At 42.9% G+C, this 23,746-nt stretch overlaps 1 protein-coding gene across 4 annotated transcripts; it reads left to right on the forward strand.

Moving 5' to 3' along the window:
* The first annotated feature begins 172 nt into the window (after positions 1-172).
* On the forward strand, positions 173-22,531 carry PSPH (phosphoserine phosphatase). Of its 4 annotated transcripts, none has more exons than XM_081558156.1 (8): positions 173-430; positions 1,859-1,885; positions 5,217-5,271; positions 14,609-14,767; positions 16,912-17,046; positions 17,493-17,638; positions 18,635-18,783; positions 22,013-22,531. In XM_081558156.1, exons 2-8 carry the CDS (start codon positions 1,861-1,863, stop codon positions 22,118-22,120), a joined length of 777 nt encoding a protein of 258 aa, XP_081414282.1. In that variant the 5' UTR covers positions 173-430; positions 1,859-1,860; the 3' UTR covers positions 22,121-22,531. The 4 variants fall into 4 exon arrangements, with proteins under 4 accessions (XP_081414282.1, XP_081414285.1, XP_081414283.1 ...); XM_081558159.1 differs by lacking the exon at positions 1,859-1,885 and adding an exon at positions 13,069-13,220; XM_081558157.1 differs by lacking the exon at positions 1,859-1,885.
* Positions 22,532-23,746: the final 1,215 nt, after the last annotated feature.

Raw genomic sequence — 23,746 nt, forward strand, 5'->3', positions numbered from 1 at the left:
GGCAGGAGCTCTTGCATTCCTCCTCCGCAAAGTGGAGGTGGAGTGGCCCGCGGCTTCGCAGGAAAGCGTCCACCGCCAAGTGCCAAGTCGAGGTCCGCCGGCGCCGAGCCCCCGGCGGGAGGAGGGGGCGGGCTCAGGGAGTCCCTCCCTCGGGGGCGGAGCCAAGGGCTTCTTCCCATCCCGGCTCTGCAGAGAGGAGGTCTGCAGGCTCCGGTTGAGTATAAAATAGATGCAAATCGCGCAAGAAGCCACCGCACTTGTCAGCGGATCTGGTGATTGATAAAGTCCCTGGGGCTCTGCACCGGTCACCTTCCTCAAGCTCCGCAACTGAACGTCGGAGCCAACCCTCGGCCCCTGCAGTCGGAACTTTACAGCCGCGGGAGCCTTGAAGGCGGGTGGCAGCGGCCCAGGAAGGAGCAGCAGCGCCGGGGTAAGTCTGGGCAAGTGTTTATCTCGCCGTGTACCCAACTTTCTGATTGAGCGGCCCGGCTGTCCTATACCCGGGGCCTTTATGATTCTACATTTTTTTCTTTTCATCAGGATAGGTAAATTATGTCATGGGATTTCAAGGCTTTCTTTTCATCCGTTTACTTTTGATGGTTTTCACTTGTTTTATCCCACTGCTGCCTGTTACCAAGCAGCATGAATGAATGATGCAATCCCACATAGGGGAGTCATCAGTACAAGACTGGGAAAAGTTCCAGAATTTAGAGTTGCAGTGTCTGACTTCGTCAACTTCTTTTTCATCAGAATTCGAATTTTAAATATGCACTTACCAGATGCATTGTTGTACGGCTTCAAGCCGGGAATTAAATAAATAATGCTTCCGTTCATCAAACATAACGTTCTCAGTTTTCCTTATATGTGACCTGCACATGTTGTTTACTCTTTAAATATTTGACTACCGGATTGGAATGAGGATCAAGGAAGAAAAATGAAATCCAGAATTTCTATATGTTAGTTATCTCCACTGCCCTTTGTATTTTCAATATAATGATCCTAGTCCTGTTGCTTTCATATTGGAAAACAAAGTACTCAGGATGTCTTAAGTTTTCAGATTATCGGATACATGTCTAATAACTTTTCTTTTTTGGCCGGGAAACTCGGCATGGGAAATCTTAGTTTTTCCCTGACCAGGGATCAAACTCAAACCACCTGGTTTTGAAGCAAAGAGTCTTAACCACTGAACCACCAGGGAAGTACCCCTTATAACTTATTTTTAAGCTTACATTTTATTGATGTATAATCTAATGCAACAATATGCACCCACTCTAAGTGTATGTTTTGATGAATTTTGACAGCGTTGTACACACTTGTATTCACCATCACAATAGAATACTTCCATCTCTCCTAAAAGTTTCCTAGGGTCTCTATAATGATTTTTGTCATTGTAGCATTTGTTGGTATTTTCTAGGGTTTCATGTAAACAGAATCATACTCTTTTGTGTCTGGCTTCTTCTGGTCAGTATAATATTTTTAAAAATATTTATTCATGTTATGATGGTGGTTGGTTTAGTCACTAAGTCATGTCTGACTCTTGTGAACCCATGGACTGTGGTCTGCCAGGCTCCTCTGTCCATGGGATTCTCCAGGCAAGAATACTGAGGTGGGTTGCCATTTCCTTCTCCAGGGGATCTTCCTGACCAAGGGATCAAACCCGGGTATCCTGCATTGCAGGCAGATTTTTTACCAATTGAGCTGTTCATGTTACAGCATGCATTAGTAATTTATTCCTTTTTTATTGCTGAGTAGTGTTCTGTTTATCCCTTTATCTGTCAGTGATGTTTATTCTAGTTTTGGGCTATCATGAATAAAGCTACTTTGAATGTGTTTTCATTTCTCTTAAATACATCTCCAGGTATGGGATTGCTGACTGACTCTTACGGTAAGTAAATGTTTAATTTTGTAAGGAACTGCCAAACTGTTTTCCAAAGTGGTTGTACAATGTTGCATTGTATAAGAGTTCCAGTTGTTCCATGTCCTCACCAATACATGATATTGTCAATCTTTTTTAAGTTATTCTTTTTTGAGCTTATTTGCACATCTTTTTTGAAATGCCTTTTAGGATTTCTTTTTGCTCATATTTTAATGGGTTGTGTGTTTTATTGAGTTGTAAAAGTTCTTTATTCTAGATAAAAGTCCTCTCAAATATGTGGATTGTGAATATTTTCTCCCATTCTGTGACTTACCTTTTTTTTTCCTTTCCTTAATGGTGTCTTTTGAAAAGCAGTTTTTAATTTTGATGAAGTCCAATCTATCATTTTTTTCCTTTTATTATTCATGCTATTTGGGTTTTATTTAAGAAAATTTTTACCAATTATGGTGGTTCTATTAGGTATCTATCCCTGCATAACAAATAATCCCCAAATTCGGCAGTTTTAAAAGACAAACATTTATTTTCTTACAGTTTCTGTGGGTCAGAAGTCTGGGAACAGCTTACCTGGGTGGTGCTGGATTAGGGTCTCTTCAGGGGTTGCAGTTGGCCAAGGTCAACTTATCTGAATACTTCAGTGGAGGAAGATCTGCTTCCTAGTGCACTCACCTGGTTGTTGACAGGATTCAGTTCCTTGAGGGTTGTTGGACTGAGGTCTTCAGTTTCTCCCTGGCTGTTTGCTGCCAGTTCTGCCACATGCATCTCTCTTAGGGCAGCTACCAACATGGCAGCTGCCTTCCTGTAGAGCAAGGAGTGGGGGTGGGGCAAGAATGGAGGCCACATTTTTTTTTTAAGGAGACAACATGCACACACACTCTATTTTTTGGCCATGCTGCCTGGCTTTCAGGGTCTTAGTTCCTTGACCAGGAATTGAACCCAGGCCCTGGCAGTGAAAGCACTGAGTCCTAACCACTGGACCACCAGGGAATTCCCCTAGATAAACTCACTTTAAAAAACCCACTTTTTTTTTTGTGATTAGAAATAATTATGGATTCACAGAGGGCTGCGAAGAAATATGCAGGGAAATCTCATGCACTTCTCCTTCTCCCATGTCCCTTCCCCTGAGGCCAACATCTCAAGGAACTGACTCTGACACAATACATAGAGCTTGTTCAGATCTCACAGTTATACGCACTCATTTGTGTCAGTCTGATTTTGCAAGTGATATCCTATCACCTCTGCCTCATTCTGTTCACCGGAAGAGAGTCACTAAACCCAGCTCACTATCAAGGGCAGGGGGTTAGAGATGGGTTGAAATAGCAGGAAGTCAGTTCATTAGGTGTTGTTTGTTTGTTTTGGTTTTTTGGCCAAGCTGTGTGGCTTGCGGGATCTTAGCTCCCCAACCAAGGGTCAAATCCAAGACCTCTGTACTGGAAGCACAGAGTCCTAACCACTGGACCTCCAGGGAATTCCCACTAGGGGCCATTTTAGAGGCTGCCTACCACAGGAGTGCAATTTTCCTCCTGCATTTTAGAAGTCTTATAGTTTTAGCTTTTTTGTTTAGGTCTTGTTTCATTTGGAGTTGATTTTTGGCATTGGACTACAAGTTTTATTATTATTTTTAAACAATTTGTCATTGGACCACAAGTTAGGGAAGGATGTACATTTCAGTATTTCTATATATAATTAAAACTACCAGGTAGCATTTCAATATAAAGACTATCAGAGTCTTGTCGTTTTCATATTGGTGAAACAAAACAGAAAGAACATTTTAAGTTTTCACATGATTTAATACATGCCCCCCCAAAATTGAAAGAAAACAAAAAGGTAAGTAGTAATGTACAAATTCTAAATTAGAAGAGAAAAAGAGCCTGCCTTTATAATTAAAATAATTTCTCCTTTAGATGTAAACAGATCAAAGGAGAAAGAATAAACTATATTAAAGAAGCAAATTAGGGCCTTCTCTGATGGTCCAGTGGTAAAGCATCCTCCTGCCAATGTAGGGGACACAGGCTCTATCCTGGGTCTGGGAAGATCCCACGTGCCTCCGGACAAATACCAATGTGCCACAACTACTGAGCCCGGGCTCTGGAGCCCGCGAGCCTCAACTACTGAAGCCTGTACACCAAGAGTCTGCACTCTTCAACAAGAAAAGCCACCTCAGTGAGAAGCCCGAGCACCTGAGCAAAGAGTAGCTCCCAATGGCTGCAACTAGAGAAAGTCCAGCAAGAAAAACCCAGCAGAGCCAAAATAAAATAAAATACATACACACATAAAAAAATAATTCACACCTGAAAAAGAAACAAATAAAAAAGAAGAAAATTGGAAATAGTACCATTCTTGTGCTGCCATTTGGGCAGTGGATTCTCTCTTAAGAGGAGCAGCTTCCGGGGAGGGCCAATAGGATGCAGCTGTCTCGGGCCTGCGGGGGAGCGGGATTCAGAACACCTGCGGAAGCTCGGCAGGCGGGGAAGAAACGCTAGGCTTGCATACTCAGGTATAAGGCTTTGAGTACAGCTTGTGCTCTCCTCCTTCTCGGGAGTATTATCCTCTATGACTCTGGGGAGAGAAAGGGTACACCAAACCCTTTGTGAGTGCGGCGAGGACTGTATTTGAACCTCCCAAAAGATTCCTTTCCATTCTGTCATCTTTCCTTTGTCAAGCCCTACTTTGCTCTTTCTTGCTGCTTGTTCTTAACTGTTTCTTTTTGTCTCTTTGTTTCTTCTGAGATTTAGCACCTTCGTCCACTTCTTTTTATAGTTTAAATGATGAGGATAACAATTGGAAGTTGTTGGCTTTGTTCCCTTCTTACAGGGCAGCAGGGTTCCTCTCTGACTATTCTTGGAATGTTGTTGACTTTCCTCATTTTGAAGACAGCAGGGGACCATTTTGTACAGTCTGTAATGTTCCTACATCAGCTTCTCTGTATTTGTATTTTGTTTTCCCCCAAGATCCTCTTTCCCTTTTTCTTTCCTTTCCCTTGCCTCTGAGCCATGCCAATCAGGTGTAGGTGATTTTCTATCAGACTCGAAGCTTTTTCTGGTTTAAAGCCACAGAAAAGGGTATGTTTCCTCTTCTGTGGAGCTTGAAGGAGGCAGATGTGAAGTATTTCCCGGAGAAAGTAGCCTTAGGAGACTTTGCAGCCGACCTTTCTTTGTTCCAGTCCTACATAGGGAGGATAGTGAAGCTAGACGGTCTCTTTCTTCTCCTGTGTCTGAACCTTGATGTTGATTTCACTATTCTTTCTAGGCTCTTACTCTTGCAGAACTCACGAGATCTCTCTTAAAGAAATTTGTCGTCAGAACTTTATGGTGTGTTTCTTTATCCACCCCCCCCTCCCCAGGAAAGAAGTGGGAAGAGAAGACCATTGTCTCCTGGGAATCCAGCACTGGAGAAAGGTGAGTCCAATTTGTCTGTTGTTGTCATTGTCAATGTTATATGTTTATCAGTTATCAGTTTAGTCGTCACCTGCATAAAAAGAATTGTCTGCTGTAAAGCTATGTGGTACACATACAATCTCGGTTTCCCTGAAGAAGAGCTGTTTTGTTTTGTTTTAAATCATAAAATGTACTATAAATGAATTGGCAGGAACCCCTGTCCTAGTTACAGGAAGGCTCTTTGACTCTCCTCTGATCCAGAAACCTCTCAGACTCCACTGGACCTTGTTTCACTGCTTGGAGGGCCCCAAACAGCCTCACCACCAGGACCAAAGCCACCCTAGATGATGCCCATCTGAGTCCAGGAAGCTTTGCTCTGTTGGCTTCCTCAACCTCTGTACGAGCTTATATTTGTTCTTACATAGGTGAAGGTAGGAGGTCAATCCTAGCAAAAGGGGAAGTTGGTGAAGGTGATCTTAGATGTCTCTTGTGAGACACTTAGATGAGAAGCTGGAAGAGAGTTTGTTGGGATGAGAAAGTTTTTTGCCTCTTATCTAACATCAGACTTCCTAAGGTTGGCCTTGAAGGAAAGCTTGCTTTTGTACTTTTGGAACTGGGAGTGGGTGACAAGGGGTTGTCAGCTGTGGCTTCTTTACCAGTTGGCCCTCTGCTTCCCCAAGGTAGACCTGCTTGGGGTCGGATGGGCAGGAGTCCTGTCCTGAGCCCCAGAAGGCAGTGGTCCAGGGGTCAGGACCAGGCTTGGGAACTGCCATGTCTAAACACAGACTTTTCCACCAGGATTTCTTCCACCCCTGTCCTGTCCCCCTTCCTTGCTAGTCTGAATGTGAGGGCTCCAGAGTCCATTCTCCAGCAATGATTTTTCTAATGTACACAATTCACTTTGAAGCAATTGAACTTAGCAGATTTCCCTTCCTGCCCCCAGAACTATGAGAATTTTGAATTTGTACGAATTATGAGTCACTCCTGGTGGAGACAATGAAAAAAGAGGGAACCAGAAGCGAACAGGGAGGCAGAACGTTTTACAGTGGGGGCTGCAAAGTGCTGAAGGAAGCTGAATTTGCTCTGTAGTCTAAGCATGGGATTGAAACCCATGTAAGCTGAGGAGTGGAGGGCATATCCCCTGGCACAAGCATTCTGGGGGCAAGGTTAAGGTCATATAATCTAGCTCTGTCTTCTAGGGAAGGCATGGAGAAAAAAATTAGCCTTCCAGGTAGCTTCAGTGTAATGTTTGTGCATGGCTGTTAGCATAACTAGCACCATCTTGGATCCTTACAGTTTCTCCTGTCCTTCTGCTGACCCTACCCAGGACTGTATTGTGCAATGAATCACTTCTCTGTCATCAAGGGCTTTGCACTTAATAGACATTGTTTAATAATTATCAGGGCCAGGTAGCTCTATGTTCTGTTAGTCCCCAAACAATGATGAAAACCCTCCCTGACATACTTCCAGCACCCACAAGACTACTTACCCATTCATCAGTCTTGGCTTAGGAGTGCACACGCCCTGTTTCCAAGGACCCTGATTATATGGATCTGCCTGCCTCATTTGTCGCTCTCAAGATGCCTTCTCGGTTTGTGGGTACTTATTGTTCCCTCTGTCCTCCAATAGTTTGTCTCAAACATCCTGTCTTGGGAACCACAGTGCAACCTACAGGTGTCAGCAGTTCTGAGTCATAAGTCAGGACTACTGTTCATCTGGGTTTGTGGAAATCAGTCCTCACTTCATTAGAGGAAATGTATGTTTCCTTTTGTATTTGAGGCTCATGATCTGGCTGAAGCTATTTCTGGTATCAGTGGTTGGAAAGAGGCTCAAGGCTCTGGCTTTTCAAATGTGAGGAATAATGATTTGTCCAGCCATCCCAATGAGACTGAGAGCCTCTTAAAGATGGTGCCCATTCTGTGTTTCCCAGATCTTGTGCTGGACACAGAGTGGCACTGTGGACTGGCTTCATTGTCTTTGAAAAATAGTCTGAATTCTTTTTTTTTTTTTTTTAATGTTTTTATTTTTTTGACTGTGTTGGTCTTAGTTGCAGCATGTGGGATCTTTCATTGTGGCACATGGATTCTCCAGTTCTGGCATTTGGACTTAGTTTCTCTATGGCCTGTAGGATTTTAGTTCCCTGACCGGGATTGAACCCACGTTCCCTGCACTTCGAGGTGGATTCTCAACCACTGAACTGCCAGGGAAGTCCCAGTCTGAATTCTTGGTGGAAGTCTTGGACATTTCCTGGATCCATGTTATGTTCTTAACAATGTCTAACTTTACTTAATTCTGCTTAGTTTATCCACATCTTTTATGTTGCCTCTGTGCATTTGAGATCCAAATTTCAGTTCTTTGGCCATCACTTAGGAGCTGTATGACCTCGGGTAAAGCATTTAATTCCTTATACCTCTATTAGTTAATCTGGTAAATGGATGTATTTGTATTATTCCTGTAGAAAGGCATGGAACTAGCCCCAGATAATGGCTTTGAGCATCCTTCCAACTTCAGAATATATGATGATGATTCTGTTTCTCTGTTGTAATCATCATTTCTGGTTAAGAATTTTAATTTTAGGGTAATAGCATACTAAATTTGAATTGTTTTATTGAGAACAGTAATGTACTCGATTCTGTGTTGGGTTCTCAGTAACTGCTTAGATTCAACTCTAATTCCTGAAACATTTCATTTTAACACCCACTGTGCTGGAAACAGAAAAGTAATTCAGTCAAGGTCCCTACCCTGAAGGGAGTCACATTCTAGGAGAGGAATGGGAGTGATTAATTAATTAATTCTTGGAGGGGGTTATGAAGGAGGTAGTACAGGGAAAATAATTAATCTGCACCTTGAAGAATAGGAATTTGCCCCTTAAACAGGAGTAATTAGGTATTTCAGGCAGAATAAACAGCATTTGCAAAGATGTAGAGAACTAAAAAACCATGATGTGTCTAAGGAGCAAGAAGTCCTCTGTGTTTCTTGAGCATAAAGTGTGTGTTTGTGTATGTGAGTGTTTGTGGGGGGAGGAAAGTGGTGGGGAGCAGACTGGTGAAATGGAGAGGATTTGAATCATGAAGGGCATAAATGAATCGAGTAACAGAGACATTATGTTGATTTCTATGCTAATAATGAGAAATGGATAAGCAGGGGCATTCTGAGGTGTGCTGTGATTAACCTGATTTGATTCCACAGTTGTCAGTGGCCAAACCTGAATACAGGCAGGCGCCAACAGTATAGTTAATAAATGCAAATGACTATGTTAAAAAGAGCCTTTACCTTTTAAGTATATACACTGAAATATTTTTGTATGAAATGATATGATTTGCTTTGAGATAAGTCAGATTTATCTCAAAGATGGAATTGTGTGGGTGTGAGAATGTGATTTATAATAAACATATATTTGGACCTGTCCTGTTTCTGACACAGAGCTCCTATAACCCTTGGAATTTTCCATGATGAGACAGATAAAGATGTCTCTTGTGTGAATGAGGTGACTTTTAGACCTACCTAAGGATGAGGGCTGTTTGCCATGAGACCCGACCATGTGACGAGAGGGTTGGAACCTTCGGTCCCACTGACCTGACCCCGAGAGGAGTTAGAGGCTGAACTCAGGCACCAGTGACCAATGAATGATTTCGTCAAGCATGCCTTTGTAATGAGGCCTCCACAAAACTCGCAAAGAAAGGGGTTCTAAGAGCTTCTGGGTTGGTGAACACGTGGAGATTTGGGCAGAACGGCAAGCCTGGAGAGGGCTTGGACGCTCCCCTCCCCTCCCACATATCTTTGCCCTGTATATTTCTTTCATTTGCTTTTCCTAAGTTATATCCTTTAATAATAAACCTTATAAATTTTGTGAGTTGCTGTAATGAATTAATTGAACCCAAGGAGGGCGTTGTTGGAACCTCCACGCTATAGCTGGTCAGTCAGAAGCACAGGTGATGATAATCTGGACTTGTGACTGACATCTGGGGAGGGGGAGAGAGAGAGAGAGAGAGAGAGAGAGAGTGTGTGTGTGTGTGTGTGTGTGTGTGTGTGTGTCGGGGGTGGAGTGGGGTCAGTCTTGTGGACTGAACCTTTAACCTGTGGAATCTGATGCCCTCTCTGGGTAGACAGTGTCAGAATTGAATTGAAAAGTAGAACACCCTGCTGGTATCCAAGAACTGCTTGGATGTGTGGGAACCCCAACCCCCGTCTTGGAACTGGGGTGCAGAACCTTTTATAGTGGGGTTATTGATGGAGTAAGATTTGCTATGATTATGGAAACAGCATGATAAATACATGGAGTTCATGTATTCATACTTCCTGTTTTTATATGCGTGTGAAATTTGCCACAATAAAAAGTTTTAAAAAATGGTTAGCTGTGGTTATGTAATTCACAATTGTATCATTTTATTTATTCATTCAACCTTCAGAAATTAATTGAGCATCTACTCAAAAAAGGTTCAAAACAATAGGTGTTTTGGAAAATTTTGTATCTTAGTACAAAGAGCTTGCCATCCAGGAGTGAAGGTGATATGCACATAAATCAGTATAAGATAAGTTGGAATATTGTGAATTCCATATCTTAAAGCAGGTCTCCATAAAGTACTGTGGAAGTTCTGGGAGAGATTTTTTCCAGCTCAGGGTATCTGGGAAGACTTCATAGTGAAGATGGCATTTGAGCTTTATTCATTTACACACATTACTGAGCCTTGTGCGTGTGCTAAATTGCTTCAGTCATATCTGACTCTTTGTGACCCTATGGACTGTAGCCCACCAGGCTCCTCTGTCCATGGGGATTCTCCAGGCAAGAATACTGGAATGGGTTGCCATGCCCTCCTCCAAGAGCTATTCCTGACCCAGGGATGGAACCTGAGTCTGTCATGTCTCCTGCATTGGCAGGCAAGTTCTTTACCGCTAGTGCCATCTGGGAAGCCTCACTGAGCCTTACTATGAGCCAAGTACCATTCTCAGTCCTAAGAATCCAGCAGTGAACAAAGATGATAAAGATCCTACTCCTGTGAAATTTACATCTTAATGGGAACAGAGACAACACATAATAGACATGTATTATCAGGTGTTAGAAGATGAGAGATGTTACAGAAGAAAAGAAGTAGGGCATCATGAGGGAGATCAGTGATGTCGGGGGTAAGGTCAAGGAAGGGGGTTACAGTGATAAACAGGGTGGTCAGGTTGATATCTGGGCAAACTGCTTCTGAGGGAACTGGCCAAGCGGGTGTTCGCGTGATGAGCATTCCCACCAAGGGCGAAGCTAGAGGAAAGACCCTAAGAGAGGAGCCTGCCTGGTGTATTTGCAGAGCAGCAAGAAGGCAGGTGAGGCTGGAACAGAGTGAACAAGGGTGAGAGGGGTAGGAGATGAGGCCAGAGAAGTAATGGGGAGGGCATGCTGGTGGTGGTGGTGCCAGAGCTGGGGGGCAGATCTTATCAGTAATCATAGGAACTTGGGCTTTTACTTTTAGTAAAATGGAAAGCCACTGAAGGATTTTGAGCTAAGATTGTGACATGATTTGGCTTATAGCTTACAATGATTCTCTGGCTGTTATGTTGAGAGCAGATAGTAGAGGTGTGGGGACATTTTAAGAGACTGTTGGTATAATCTTGGCTAGAAACATTGGTGACAGGCTGGAACGACAGCAGTGGATGTGGTGAGAAGTGGTCATACTTTGGTTAGATTTTTTTTGGTTAGCTCTTAAAGGAAGAACCGGACTTTCTGGGAGGTCCAGTGGTTAAGACTTCACACTTTCACTGTAGCGGGTGTTGGTTTGATCCCTTTCCGGGGAACTATGATCCCACATGCTGCGGGGCTCAGCCAAAAAAAAAAAAAAATTAAAGGCAGAACAAATAGCATTTCCTGAAAGATTGGATGTGGGATTTCAGAGAAAGAGAAATGTTAAAGGTGACTGAGGAGTGGAGTTGCCATCAAGAGAGAGAAGGAAGGCTGCAAGAATGGCAGTTTTGAGGAGGGGAGGGAAGATTGGGAGTTCAGTTTTGGACATTATGTTGTATGTTTGGGATGTTCACTAAACATCTGAGTGGAAGTCAGGTAGGTAGATGGAGTTTAGAGTTTGGGAGAGAAAACTGAGTTGCAGGTGTGCATTTGGGAGTTACTGTCATAGAGATGACATTTAAAGCTATGAGCTTGGATAAATTAATTCATCTAAGGAGTGACCAGGTGGTGCTAGTGGTAAAGAATCCTTCTGCCAATGCAGGAGACATAAGAGACTCTGGCTTGATCCCTGGGTGGGGAAAATCCCCTGGAGGAGGAAATGGCACCCCACTCCAGTATTCTTGCCTGGGTATTCCCAGGAACAGAGGAACCTGGTGGGCTACAGTCCATAGGGTCGCAAAGAGTTGGTCATGACTGAAGCGACTTAACACTTAGCAAGGAGTGTGTATAGGTAGAGAAGACCAAGGACGGACCGCGGGCTATTACCTTAAGAGAACCAACCAGCAAAGAAGCTTAGCCTCCAAAAGCGGATATGTGAACCTGGGAAGTTGGTCCTCTAACTTGAGGGGTCAGCTTGAACAAGAACATGATATTGGGGGAAAAAAGCAGATCGTATTGTGTTGGCCAAAAAGTCGATCGGGTTTTTCCATAATCTCTTACAGAAAACCCAATAGATAACCAGTAGCATAAGTGTTTTGTATTCATGTTTTTGAAAAATACTTCTCCTGTTCTATGGAGACTTATTCACATTCAGGTTGATAATGTCAGTGCAGAGTTTTAAATTTTGTTATCTAACTGGATTCATTAATTTACCCTCCTCTGCCTGTTTTTAGTGGGACTCCAATGAAATTGACATTTCCTGTTTGGAGTACTCTCTTGTAAGGGCTCCAAACAAGGATCAGCAAAATTTTTCTCTAAAGGGCCAGACAGTACGTATCTCAGGCTTTCCAGACCATAATATCTTTGATGCAGCTACTCAGCTTGTCTGCTGTTGTGGGGAACTCACTATAGACACGTAAATGATGAATGTGGCTGTGTTCCCATAATATTTTATTTATAGACACTGAATTTTGAATTTTATGTGACTTTCATGTGTCACAAAATACTACTCTTCTACTTTTTCCAACTATTTAAAATGTAAAATTCATTCTTCACAGGCTGTACAAAAACAGGTGGCAGGCTGCATTTGGCCTACTGGCTGTGCTTTGCTGACCCCTGGCTTGAAAGATTTTTTTTCCTCCATGTCAACTTTGAACTGGATCATTCTACCAAATGCACTGGTTTGTAATCAGTTACAAAGTGGGTTGGCCAGGCTCCTGTGAGTCAGTTGCCAGCCACTGTTTATGCTGATTTGCATGGTCTGTGTACCTTGTACATGACATATTAGTCTCTTTGATGGGAGAGTGGCCCCGGACGACCTCTAGGATCTAGTTCACCTCTAAGACTCTAGTCCATTGATTTTCTTTCTTTCTTTTTTTAAAAATAATTTTATTTGTTTGTGGCTGTGCTGGGTCTTTGTTACCGCTTGAGCTTTTCTCTAGTTGTGGCGAGTGGGGGCTACTCATTGCAGTGGCTTCTCTTGTTGTGGAGCACGGGCTCTAGGGTGCAAGGGCTTCCGTAGTCATGGCGCTTGGGTTTCTCTGCCCCACAGCATGTGGGATCTTCCCGGGCCAGGGATTGAACCGGTGTCTCCTGCATTGGCAGGTGGATTTTTTTTTTTTTTTTTTTTTGCCATTGAGTCATCAGGGAAGCCCCAATTTTCATAAAAAATAAAAAATACTCAAAATTCTTTTGATACCGTCCTCTGTAGCTTCTGCAGCTCTGTGGTCTCTCAGTTCCTTCCTGTGACTTCTCCCTCTCATTTTCCTTCACAGGCTCCTGACTTGACTGCCCCGTTCCTGTGTGCTCTGTCCTCAGCCACCTTCTTTTTCCCTTTCTCTACTCTCTCTTCCAGCAGTCTGTGGCTTCAGTTACCACCTCTGCACTGGAGACAAACTCATGTGTATGTTTAGCTCTGACTTCTGAGGTATAAAGCCTTTCAAGGTTTCCTATTAGCTAGAAGTTTGTTTTTTTTTTTCCCCAATATTTACTTTTTTGGCTGTACCAAGTCTTAGCTGCAGCATGTGAACTCTTAGCTGTGGTATGTGGGATCTAGTTCCCTGACCAGGAATCGAACCTGGGCCCCCTGCATTGGGAGAATGGAGTCTTAGCTCCTGGTCCACCAGGTAAGTCCTTCCGTTAGCTAGAATGTTAAAATCCAAACTCCTTAAGACTTACCTGGTGGTCCAGTGGATTAGAATCCGCCTACCAATGGAGGGGACACAGGTTCGATCTCTGGTCCAGGAAGATCCCACAGGCCGTGGGGCGACTAAGCCCATTCGCCACAGCTACTGAGCCTGAGCTCTCGAGCCTGTGCTCTGCAACAGGAGAAGCCGTGGCAACGAGAAGTCCATCTACTGCAACGAACAGTAGTCCCTGATTGCCGCAACTGAAGAAAGTCTGTGTGAAGCAACAAAGACCCAGCAAAGTAAAAAAAAAAAAAAAAACCTCCTTAGCTCGCCCATACTAACTGCCCATACTAACTGCCTGCCAGCTGGCTTGGGCAGCTCCCAACTCATCAACCATCATTCTGCCACCTTGTCTTTGCACATGTTCTTCCCTTTGCCATCACTACTCACCTCCTTGCTGCTGTTCTCCCTCTGGCTTATTCTCAGGACACAACAAACTGATACCCTTCCCTTTGAGAACCCATGCAGAAGGCCACTTACTCTGCAAGATTCAGCTTGAATGCCTGTACCTCTTGGAAGCCTGTCTCACGGACAAGGTTAACCATTTACTCTGTGTGCTCACAGTATCTTATGCACATTTCCATTGTAGCACTTGCCTTATTGCTCTAATTGTTAGGTCAAAAGTCCTGAATATTGATTGAAAATCAAATACGTTCATAAATTGATGACCTTCACTAGACTGAATTCCAGGGAGCAGAATCTGGGTCACCACTCATCCTTGTAACACAAGAGCCTGACATTTAGAAGGCTTAATTTATATTAAAAAAAAATAACAAATGAATCCATAAGGACATGCTTATACAGGCTTCAGTGACTTTGATACGAAATACAATATATTGACATTCGTAGGCAAAATTAGACATTTTTATGATTATATTTTGTCTGATGCTGGGAAGGATCAAAGGCAAAAGGAGAAGAGGGTGACAGAGGATGAGATGGTTGGATGGCATCACCAATTCAATGGACATGAACTTGAGCAAACTCTGGGAGATAGTGAGGGACAGGGAGGCCTGGCGTGCTATGGTCCATGGGGTTGCAAAGAGTCAGACAGGACTTAGCAACTGAACGACAACAACAAACGATTATATTTTATGTCTTTAAATAGATTTATCTTTTTCTGTTGTAGGAGGAAAATTCTTCCAAAGATGGTCTCCCATTCAGAATTGAGGAATCTTTTCTGTTCAGCTGATGCAGTGTGCTTTGATGTTGATAGCACCGTCATCCGAGAAGAAGGAATTGATGAGCTGGCCAAATTCTGTGGAGTTGAGGATGCCGTGTCAGAAATGTAGGAATAGTACTTATTCACTTTATGAAATGATAGAGGATTGCAAAAGAAGAGTGACTTTTGGATGATGCACAGGACCAGAGCCACAATTCCCTGATTTTAGTCCCTTCTTATGAAACATGGGCACTACGTTATTTTCTTCCATCACTTAGAGCTGAATTTGTTGATGTAGTACATCATCCAACCATCCATTTATATAAATATGTATATATGTATATGGGCTTATATAAGTGTGTGTGTGTGGGGGGGCTTCCCTGGTAGCTCAGCTTGTAAAGAATCAACCTGCAATGCAGGAGACCTGGTTCGATTCCTGGGTTGGGAAGATCCCCTGGAAAAAGGATGGGCTATCTACTCCATTATTCATGGGGTTCCATGGTGGCTTGGATGGTAAGGAATCTGCCTGCAATGCGGGAGACCTGGGTTCAATCCCTGGGTTGGGAAGATTCCTTGGAGGAGGGCATGGCAACCCACTCCAGTATTCTTGCCTGGAGAATCCCCATGGACAGAGGAGCCTGGTGGGCTGCAGTCCATGGAGTCACAAAGTTGGACATGACTGAGCAGCTAAGCATAGCATAGCATATATATATGTATATTTGGCCATACTACATGGCTTTCAGGATCTCAGTTCCCTCCAACCAGGAACAGAACCCGTCTCCCTGCAGTGGAAGCTTGGCATCCTAACCACTGGACTTCTGGGGAGTTTCTGATTTTTACACATATTTATGCCAAAAAAGTATATATATGGTTGTCTGTGACAAATATGGATGACATACCCTTAGTTTGGCCAGGGGAATGATGACCACAAATAACCAAAGAAGATAACCTACGGGATCTCCAGGGGTCCAGTGCTTTGTGTCATGGTTGAAAGTATGGCCTTAGAGGTTTGCTAGAAAGCTAGTTTTGGTTCAGAGTCTCCATGGATGCCTGGGTGAGAGTTCCTCCCTCCCTTCTGCTCTCCCCTGTGCCACCCACACTCACCAGGTCCCAGACCGTTTCATGTTCAGCTTCATCTGATGCAAGCATGTCTGGCCTAGTAAACCAAGCTGTACAATTTAGTTTATGATAGCAGTATCAGAGCTGCTCCAAAATATATATAAATCAACAGTAGTAAATACTGTAGGTTTATATATATGTGCAAAAATATATGCGCACTATTCTTACATCATCTATGACATTTTAATCAGTATAATTAAAATAATTATAATTATTATTAAATTAATAAATAAATAATATAACAATTAAATAATATATAATATACTGACATATAATAATTAAATAATATAAGTGTTAAAATGATATTGATAATTATAATAATTAAAATTATTTGGTTTTTTATTTTGGCTGTGCTGGGTCTTTGTTGCTGTGCATGGGCTTCTGATTGCAGTGATTTTTCTTGTTGTGGAGCATAGGCTCTAGGGCAGGCTTCAGTAGTTGCAGCTCCCGAGCTCTAGAGCACCAACTCAATAGTTGTGGCTCACGGGCTTAGTTCCTCCACAGCATGTGGTTTCTTCCTGGACCAGGGATCAAACCAGTGTCTTCTGCATTGGCAGGCAGATTCTTTACCCCTGAGCCACCAGGGAAGCCCCTGTATACTTTTCTTTGATGTGATTGTGTTTTTTTTTTTAATAAATTTATTTATTTTAGTTGGGGGCTAATTACTTTACAATATTGTAGTGGTTTTGGCCATACATTGACATGAATCAGCCATGGGTTTACATGTGTTCCCCATCCTGATCCCCCCTCCCACCTCCCTCCCCATGATGTGCTTGTTTTTAACATGCTAAGTTATATATATGTGTGTGTGTGTGTGTATGTATGTATGTATAAAGAGTACTGGCCTTTAGTCTCTTTCTTGGTTTACAAGTGCTCATGGCTTCTAAGGAAGGCACCTGTGGATAGTACACACGTTTTTCTCAGCTCACTGGATGGTGTATATATGGATGCAGAATATTAATGTGATTCTCAAGCAAACCCTCCATAGTTTATCCCTGGCCCCACTCACTCCCATGGCACCGTAGCATGTCTGTTGTATGGTGGGGCACCTTCCTCGTGGATGGACCTTGTGAGGAGCTGGGGGGTGGGGCATGTAAACTTTGATGACAGCTGACTTGGCTGGCTTGATTGTTGGGTGTTCCTTCTTCTAGGACACGGCAAGCCATGGGCGGGGCAGTGCCTTTCAAGGCTGCCCTCACAGAGCGCTTAGCTCTGATCCAGCCCTCCAGGGAACAGGTGCAGAGGCTTCTAGCAGAACACCCCCCGCACCTGACCCCCGGCATAAGGTAAGGGATCCCCAGTCTGGGTACACTGTCTCTCTATCAGCACCTGCGTTTGGGGGGCATATCCTTCATTACTGTAGAGCTTCCATGTGGTTCTTTCGGTACTTGTGTATAGTCTTGTCTGGCTGGTTGGTCCCGCCCATGTCTGCCTTCCCTCTCTCCCAACAGAGAGCCAAAATCTCCTCTTCGTCTTGCGTTTCTAGGTCCATGGGCAGAACAGAGTTGTGGAATGGTTTCCTGAAGCGGTCAAGCCTCACCCACTAATACTAAGTGCATTTAGAAAAACATATATGGAACATTAATTCACTAGGTGATATACCTTGTCTGATGGACCTTGGACAGATGCATTAGGAGAAAATATATGTTTGAGTTTCCTTTTCACGTTTCCTGTTTTCACTTTTGTATTGATCAGCATTTGGTATTTGCCGTTTCCTTTTTTTTTTTTATAGGGAGCTAGTAAGTCGCCTACAAGAACGAAATGTTCAGGTTTTCCTGATATCTGGTGGCTTTCGGAGCATTGTGGAGCATGTTGCTTCAAAACTCAACATTCCGCCAACCAATGTATTTGCCAATAGGCTAAAGTTCTACTTTAATGGTAAGACTTTCATGGTCACATTTTCCCCTCTAATCAGTTTTAGTACTTAATGTCTGTTGGAACTCAGCTTCAGCAAGGTGGCGTCAAGAATTAAATGCTGAGATAGAGGGTTCTCTTTACTGATGTCTTTCACACCTTGGTATCATTTACTCTGCAAGATACACTTAGGGCATCATCTCTCCTACCTTCAGTATCCATAAAATCGTCTATCTGTATATACATGTCTGCATTTTAGTAAATAATGTCATGTAACTCATATGACTTATTTTGTTATTCAGTATATTTCAGTTTTATGAAAGCTCTCATGTATTTGAGCCAATTTGGCTCATGTGTTTTGACTCAGGAAGGAGAGTTAATTTGTGAGCAAGTCACTGCACTGTAGCTGCCTTTCGAGGCGCCTCCTGGCCCCTCTCTGGACCATCACAGAGCCACTACTTTAATCTTCTTGTCATCTTAAGATGTCTCCGGTTATGTCAGGGGGTGGCTGGCATTCTTAAAACCAAATGGTATTAATTAAAAACATTTAAATGTGTTACTAGAACACTTTTGAAGAGTTTATAAGATAGAAATCATTAAAAAAAGAGTAGAGAATAAGTATAGTAATTACTGTAAGAATGGAAATAATCCATCAAATGTAAATTAGAATCTCCTCTTAGAAGAAATTATATAATAACATGTTTTAAATTAATATATTACTGTTTCATGGTGTTGTAGCATTTCAATAAGTTTTAAGACTTGCTATACTGGAAGCTTAGAAGATAAAACCAATTAACCCCGAGATGTTTATCACCTAAAGGAATAACCTTGACAAGAAGTATTTGTAATTTAAAAGCATAGCTTGTACATTCTGAGAAATAAGTGTGAAAGTCCAGGCTGTGTTACTTTATTAAAGGCCATTTTTAGCTTTGCCAGTGGTATGTAAATGAGGATATCATATATGCAAAAAAGTGGCCCTACTGATATAATTCTGTGGATCTGTTTTAACTGCTCTTTTAGGTGAATATGCAGGTTTTGATGAGACACAACCAACAGCTGAATCTGGTGGGAAAGGAAAAGTTATTAAATTTTTAAAGGAAAAATTTCATTTTAAGAAGATTATCATGGTTGGAGATGGAGCCACAGACATGGAAGCCTGTCCTCCTGCTGTATGTATTAAGCATAGTAATTTTTTTGCAGTTTGTGAGAAGGAAACAAAAACCTGCATCACCGTAAAACAAAAAACCAAAATAAATAAAACACATTCAATCTCAATATACTAATTGACTTTTTTGCAAACCCAAGGAAGGTTGCAAGTAAGGAACTTAAACCCCATTTAAAACTTCCAAAGACCTCTTGTCCCTGCAGTATGGCTGCTGCCTCTTAGCCCAAGTATGTGCTCAATGAGGTTTGGCTTCATTTCTATAATTAATGCAGCTCTTATACTACAACCAGAATTTCAGTGTTTTATGTTTGATAAACTATTTCGTCATACATTATCTCATTTAATCTTCATAACAGCCCTGTGAAGTAAAAAGTATCATCTTTTTCTTTTACCTGATAGGGTAACTGAGGGTCATGGAGGTTTGATACCGTGCCCATATTAAAGCATTTTATTCTTCTTCTGCATTTACATTGCTTTCTGAGACTAGCAGGAAACAAGTGCACGTGCTCAGTCCTTCAGCTGTGTCCAACTCTTTGGGACCCCATGGACTGTAACCAATACCTTAAATATCACATGTCCATTTCACACAGGACTGTGACTCTAACATTTCGTTCTACCTTAAAAAAACTGAACCAAAAATATAGCAGTGAACGTTTCACTACCTAGTTTCCTCAGATCTAAAAATAACATCTGTCTGTCAATGATTAATCAAAAGCAGTTAAAGAATTTTTTTGGATCCTTTTAACATTACTTGAGTCAGTTCAAAATAACGCGTTCTTAAATGATTTACAGCCAATGTCAGGGTCGACTAAGTACTGAAAGCCAGGCTAGTGGATATCAGAGTACAAGGTGTAAAATGCAGGGTTCTCTCAGGGGGCCCTGAATCCCAGTATCCAAGAAGGACAAAATTACAAATTGCAGAAGATCCTGTGGGTCAGAAGGTGACACAGCCCGACTGAACCAAGAGAAGGTGGTGAGTGTGCAGGTCTGTAGCCCTGGAAGGTGGTCTGAGGAATCTGCGCCCTAATGCAGGGGTTCCCCAACCTTTGCGGCACCAGGGACTGGTTTCGTGGAAGACAGCTTTTCCATGGACCGAGGGTTGAGGGGTAGAGGATAGTTTCTGGATGATTCAAGGGCTTTGCATTTATTAATGCCGCCACTGACCTGACAGAAGGTGGAGCTCAGGAGGAGTGCAAGCGATGAGGAGCGGTTTGTAAATTCAGATGAAGCTTCTTTCACTCTCCTGCTGCTCACCTTCTCCTGTGTGCGGTACCAAGTGTATGGCCTGGGAGTGGGGAGCCCTGCCCTAAAGGACAGTTAGCAGCTGCCATGTGGAAGCCTGGCAGGACTCGGCTGGGAGGGGAAGCAGTCTTAGGCTGGTCAGTGGCCAGGGAAGGGCGGGAGTGGGCTTTCTCTTCAGCAAGAGGAGAAGACCCCACATACCAGGCTCTCCGGTGTTACCTTTGGGTCATGGGGAGTCCTGGAAGCCTCTGGACCAAGAAGGAACAAGTCAGGGTGTTAGGACAGTGGAGCTGGTGTTGGTCTGCAGAGGGCTGCTGCAGAGGCAGGAGTTCAAGAAGCTCAATTTAACTAAATGTAAGAATCTACTTATTTTTACCCCATTGTATGGTATGAAAATGAAAATGAAGAGAAAGGGCAAGTAAGATAAATCTGTACTTCTAAATCAGTGTATATTGTGTCTGTGTCCTGGCAGAAAAAAGAAAATACCACTTAAAAAGATCATTGACTATGGGATTTCCCTTGGAGAAGGGCATGGCAACCCACTCCAGTATTCTTGCCTGGGAAATCTTGTGGACAGAGGAGCCTGGTGGGCTACAGTCCATGGGGTTGCAAAAGATTTGGACACAACTTAGTGACTAACACGGAGAAGGCAATGGCATCCCACTCCAGTACTCTTGCCTGGAAAATCCCATGGACAGAGGAGCCTGGTAGGCTGCAGCCCATGGGGTCGCTAAGAGTCAGACACGACTGAGCGACTTCATTTTCACTTTTCCCTTTCATGCACTGGAGAAGGAAATGGCAACCCACTCCGGTATTCTTGCCTGGAGAATCCCAGGGACAGCGGAGCCTGGTGGGCTGCCGTCTATGGGGTCGCACAGAGTCGGACACGACTGAAACGACTTAGCAGCAGCAGTAGCAGTAGTGACTAACAACAATGAGGCTTCCCTGGTGATCCAGTGGTTAAGACTTCACTTTCCAGTGCAGGGGTGTGGGTTTGATCCCTGGTTGGGGAACTAAGATTCCACATGCTGTGAAGGTGCAGCCAAAAAAAATTCAAAAGATTATTGACTAAAAGAAGGTATCACTGAGAAGAAATGAAACTGCGCCTTTAAATCATTCTACCAGTGAAAAATAGAGTGTTGCTAACATACTCCGGGGTTGTCATCTCCTTCAGCCCAGGATAACAGGCCTCTCTGCAGTGGGGTGGGTCCCTCAGGTTCACCCAGGACACCAGAGATAATCAGCCGTGGCCCTGATTCCATGCCTCAGGCATTTCCCCAGCCCCACATGCTTCTCCCCAATCTTCTTTCTATGAAACTGGCCTGGATGTGATTGCCACCCAGTTTAGAACTCAGATGTTTACCACCTGGTGTGGTCTTATTTACTTACTTTTTAATATTTATTTGGCTGTGCTGAGGCTTCGTTGTGGCACTTGGGGTTTTTAGTTGCAGCAAGTGGGATCTAGTTCCCTGACCAGGGGTTGAACGCAGGCCCCCCTGTACTGGGAACATGGAGTCTTAGCCACTGGACTACCAGGGAAGTCCCTGTTTTTTTAAAAAAAAAAATATGTTTATTTGGCTGTACAGGGTCTTAGATGTGGTGTGCAGGATCTAGTTCCCTGACCAGGAATTGAACCTGGGCCCCCTGCGTTGGGAGCAAGAAGTCTTAACCACTGGACCACCAAGGGAAGTCCAGGGTTTTATTTTTGTAAGCAGTTGTCTTGATTTTACGAGGACTTCAGTTCTTCTGAAGCCCACAGTGTCCAGCTGAATGCTTCTGCTGCAGTGGTGGTCAGACTCATCTATTCGTGTGGCAGGAGGAGGGGAGGAGGTGAGCAGGCTCACAGGGAGATGGGGAGGGAGGCGTCCCAGGTGAGGCTGGGCTCACCTCTCTTTGTACAGAGTTTCTTCTTTTCAATAACACTTATTTCCCTAGGATGCTGCTGTCTCTCTCTCTCCTTTTAAACTATTTCCCTTTCTTTCTCTTCGTAGGATGCTTTCATTGGATTTGGAGGAAATGTGATCAGGCAGCAAGTAAAGGATAATGCGGAATGGTACATCACTGATTTTGTAGAGCTTCTGGGAGCACTGGAAGAATAAGATCCATTTTTATAAAGTTTATAACTTCAGGTTAATTTTTAAAAGTTACACAGTTTGATACTGTTTGCTTCCAATTGCCGATTACAATCCAATCTATGAATTTGGTATTGATTATCTGTACTTCCAAGTAAATGATAGTTAGGGCTCATAGAACATTGTGGTTTGTGTTTTTAAACTGTAGTTCCAGTATTATTATGACCATCTAATTGCCTGGAGAGTTTTATCATCTGAATTCTTTATCAATCTATCAATTTGTTATCAATCAATCAATTCTAGCTATGTTTGATTTGAAGCCTTTGGAAGGTGGATGGTAAATTAAACACCTTCACTATTGGGAATGTGGATTAGGCAGCTTTAAATGAAATTGGTTTTCCCTTTATATATAAATAAAAGTTTATCCACATATCAAAACAGATTTGTAGTTTTTTTTTTTTTTTTTGAGCCACACCACTCGGCTTGTGGGATCTCAGTTCCCTGACCAGGGATTGAACCGAGGCCCTCCGCAGTGAAAGCTCAGAATCCTAACCACTGGACTGCCAGGGAATTTCTGATTTGTAGAAGTTTTAATTCTGCATATCATGTATTTCAGTATCCAATATTTCAGATACTTTAAGTATTCGAGTAGAACAACCTCCAGGCAAGGAACCAAGGGGTGGAGATCCTGCTGAGCACAGGGCAGAGTGCTGGTCACAGCACATCCAGCGTCAGCCCCACCACTGGGGGCGGTGTTGAGTGTGAGGGATGGAAGCCCTTTTCTTCCCTCTTGGTATTTGTCACGCAGGAAATGTTACAAAGGCTTTTTTTAAAAAGGTAATAGTGGAGCCTTAGAAGTACTGACCTTAAAAGATGGATATTTGAGCTCAGCTCAGTGTCTGTGATGACCTAAAAGGGTGGGAGGGAGGCTTAAGAGGGAGAGGATAGATGTGTACTGATGTACCTGAACATAGCTGATTCACGTCGTTGTACAACAGAAACTAACACAACGTTGTAAAGCAATTATACTCCAATTTTTTAAAATGGATATTTGATAATGATATGAATTAAAAGAACTAAAAACAAACCAAAAAGAACTAAAAACAAATTTTATTCATCTTAAATAAAGATCAGCATTTTCCCTTAAATGAATTAAGGAATAACTCATCAGAACTTACACGAACCATTTCTTTCTTTTTTTGAAATACTGATTTATTTGGCTGTGCTAGGTCTTTGTTTTGGCACACAGGATCTTATAGTCGGGACCTTTGAACTGTTCATTGTGAAATGTGGGATCTAGTTCCCTGACCAGGGATTGAACCCCGGTTCCCTGCATTGAGAGTGAAGAGTCTTAGCCACTGGACTACCAGGGAAGTCCCTGAACTATTTCTGAACTATTTCACAAATGGTTTGGGAGGATCCGAAAGGCCAGGTTCATGATTATTCTGAGCAGAGGCCTTAAAAGGGACATTTCAGAACATGCTTTGAAAATCTGAGATTTTATACTCTTGCTGGTTTGAAAATTTTGAGATTTTATACACTCCCTGGTGGGAAACTGGGGGAAGACAAAGACACACAGGTTTAGAAAGAAGTAGGCCATGAGTGGATACTGTTGGATAATTAAATAGCAAAGGCCAGAAGGGTTTAACATCA

Source organism: Giraffa tippelskirchi, chromosome 13 (assembly GCF_054371585.1).
Source record: "Giraffa tippelskirchi isolate mGirTip1 chromosome 13, T2T-mGirTip1v1.2.pri, whole genome shotgun sequence".
NCBI lineage: Eukaryota > Metazoa > Chordata > Mammalia > Artiodactyla > Giraffidae > Giraffa > Giraffa tippelskirchi.

Coding starts and splice junctions, on each gene's coding strand:
- PSPH (XM_081558156.1), top strand. CDS start 1,861: ATGGGATTGCTGACTGACTCTTACG. Junction 1,886..5,216: donor ATTGCTGACTGACTCTTACG/GTAAGTAAATGT, acceptor CCCCCTCCCCAG/GAAAGAAGTGGGAAGAGAAG. Junction 14,768..16,911: donor GAGGATGCCGTGTCAGAAAT/GTAGGAATAGTA, acceptor TCCTTCTTCTAG/GACACGGCAAGCCATGGGCG.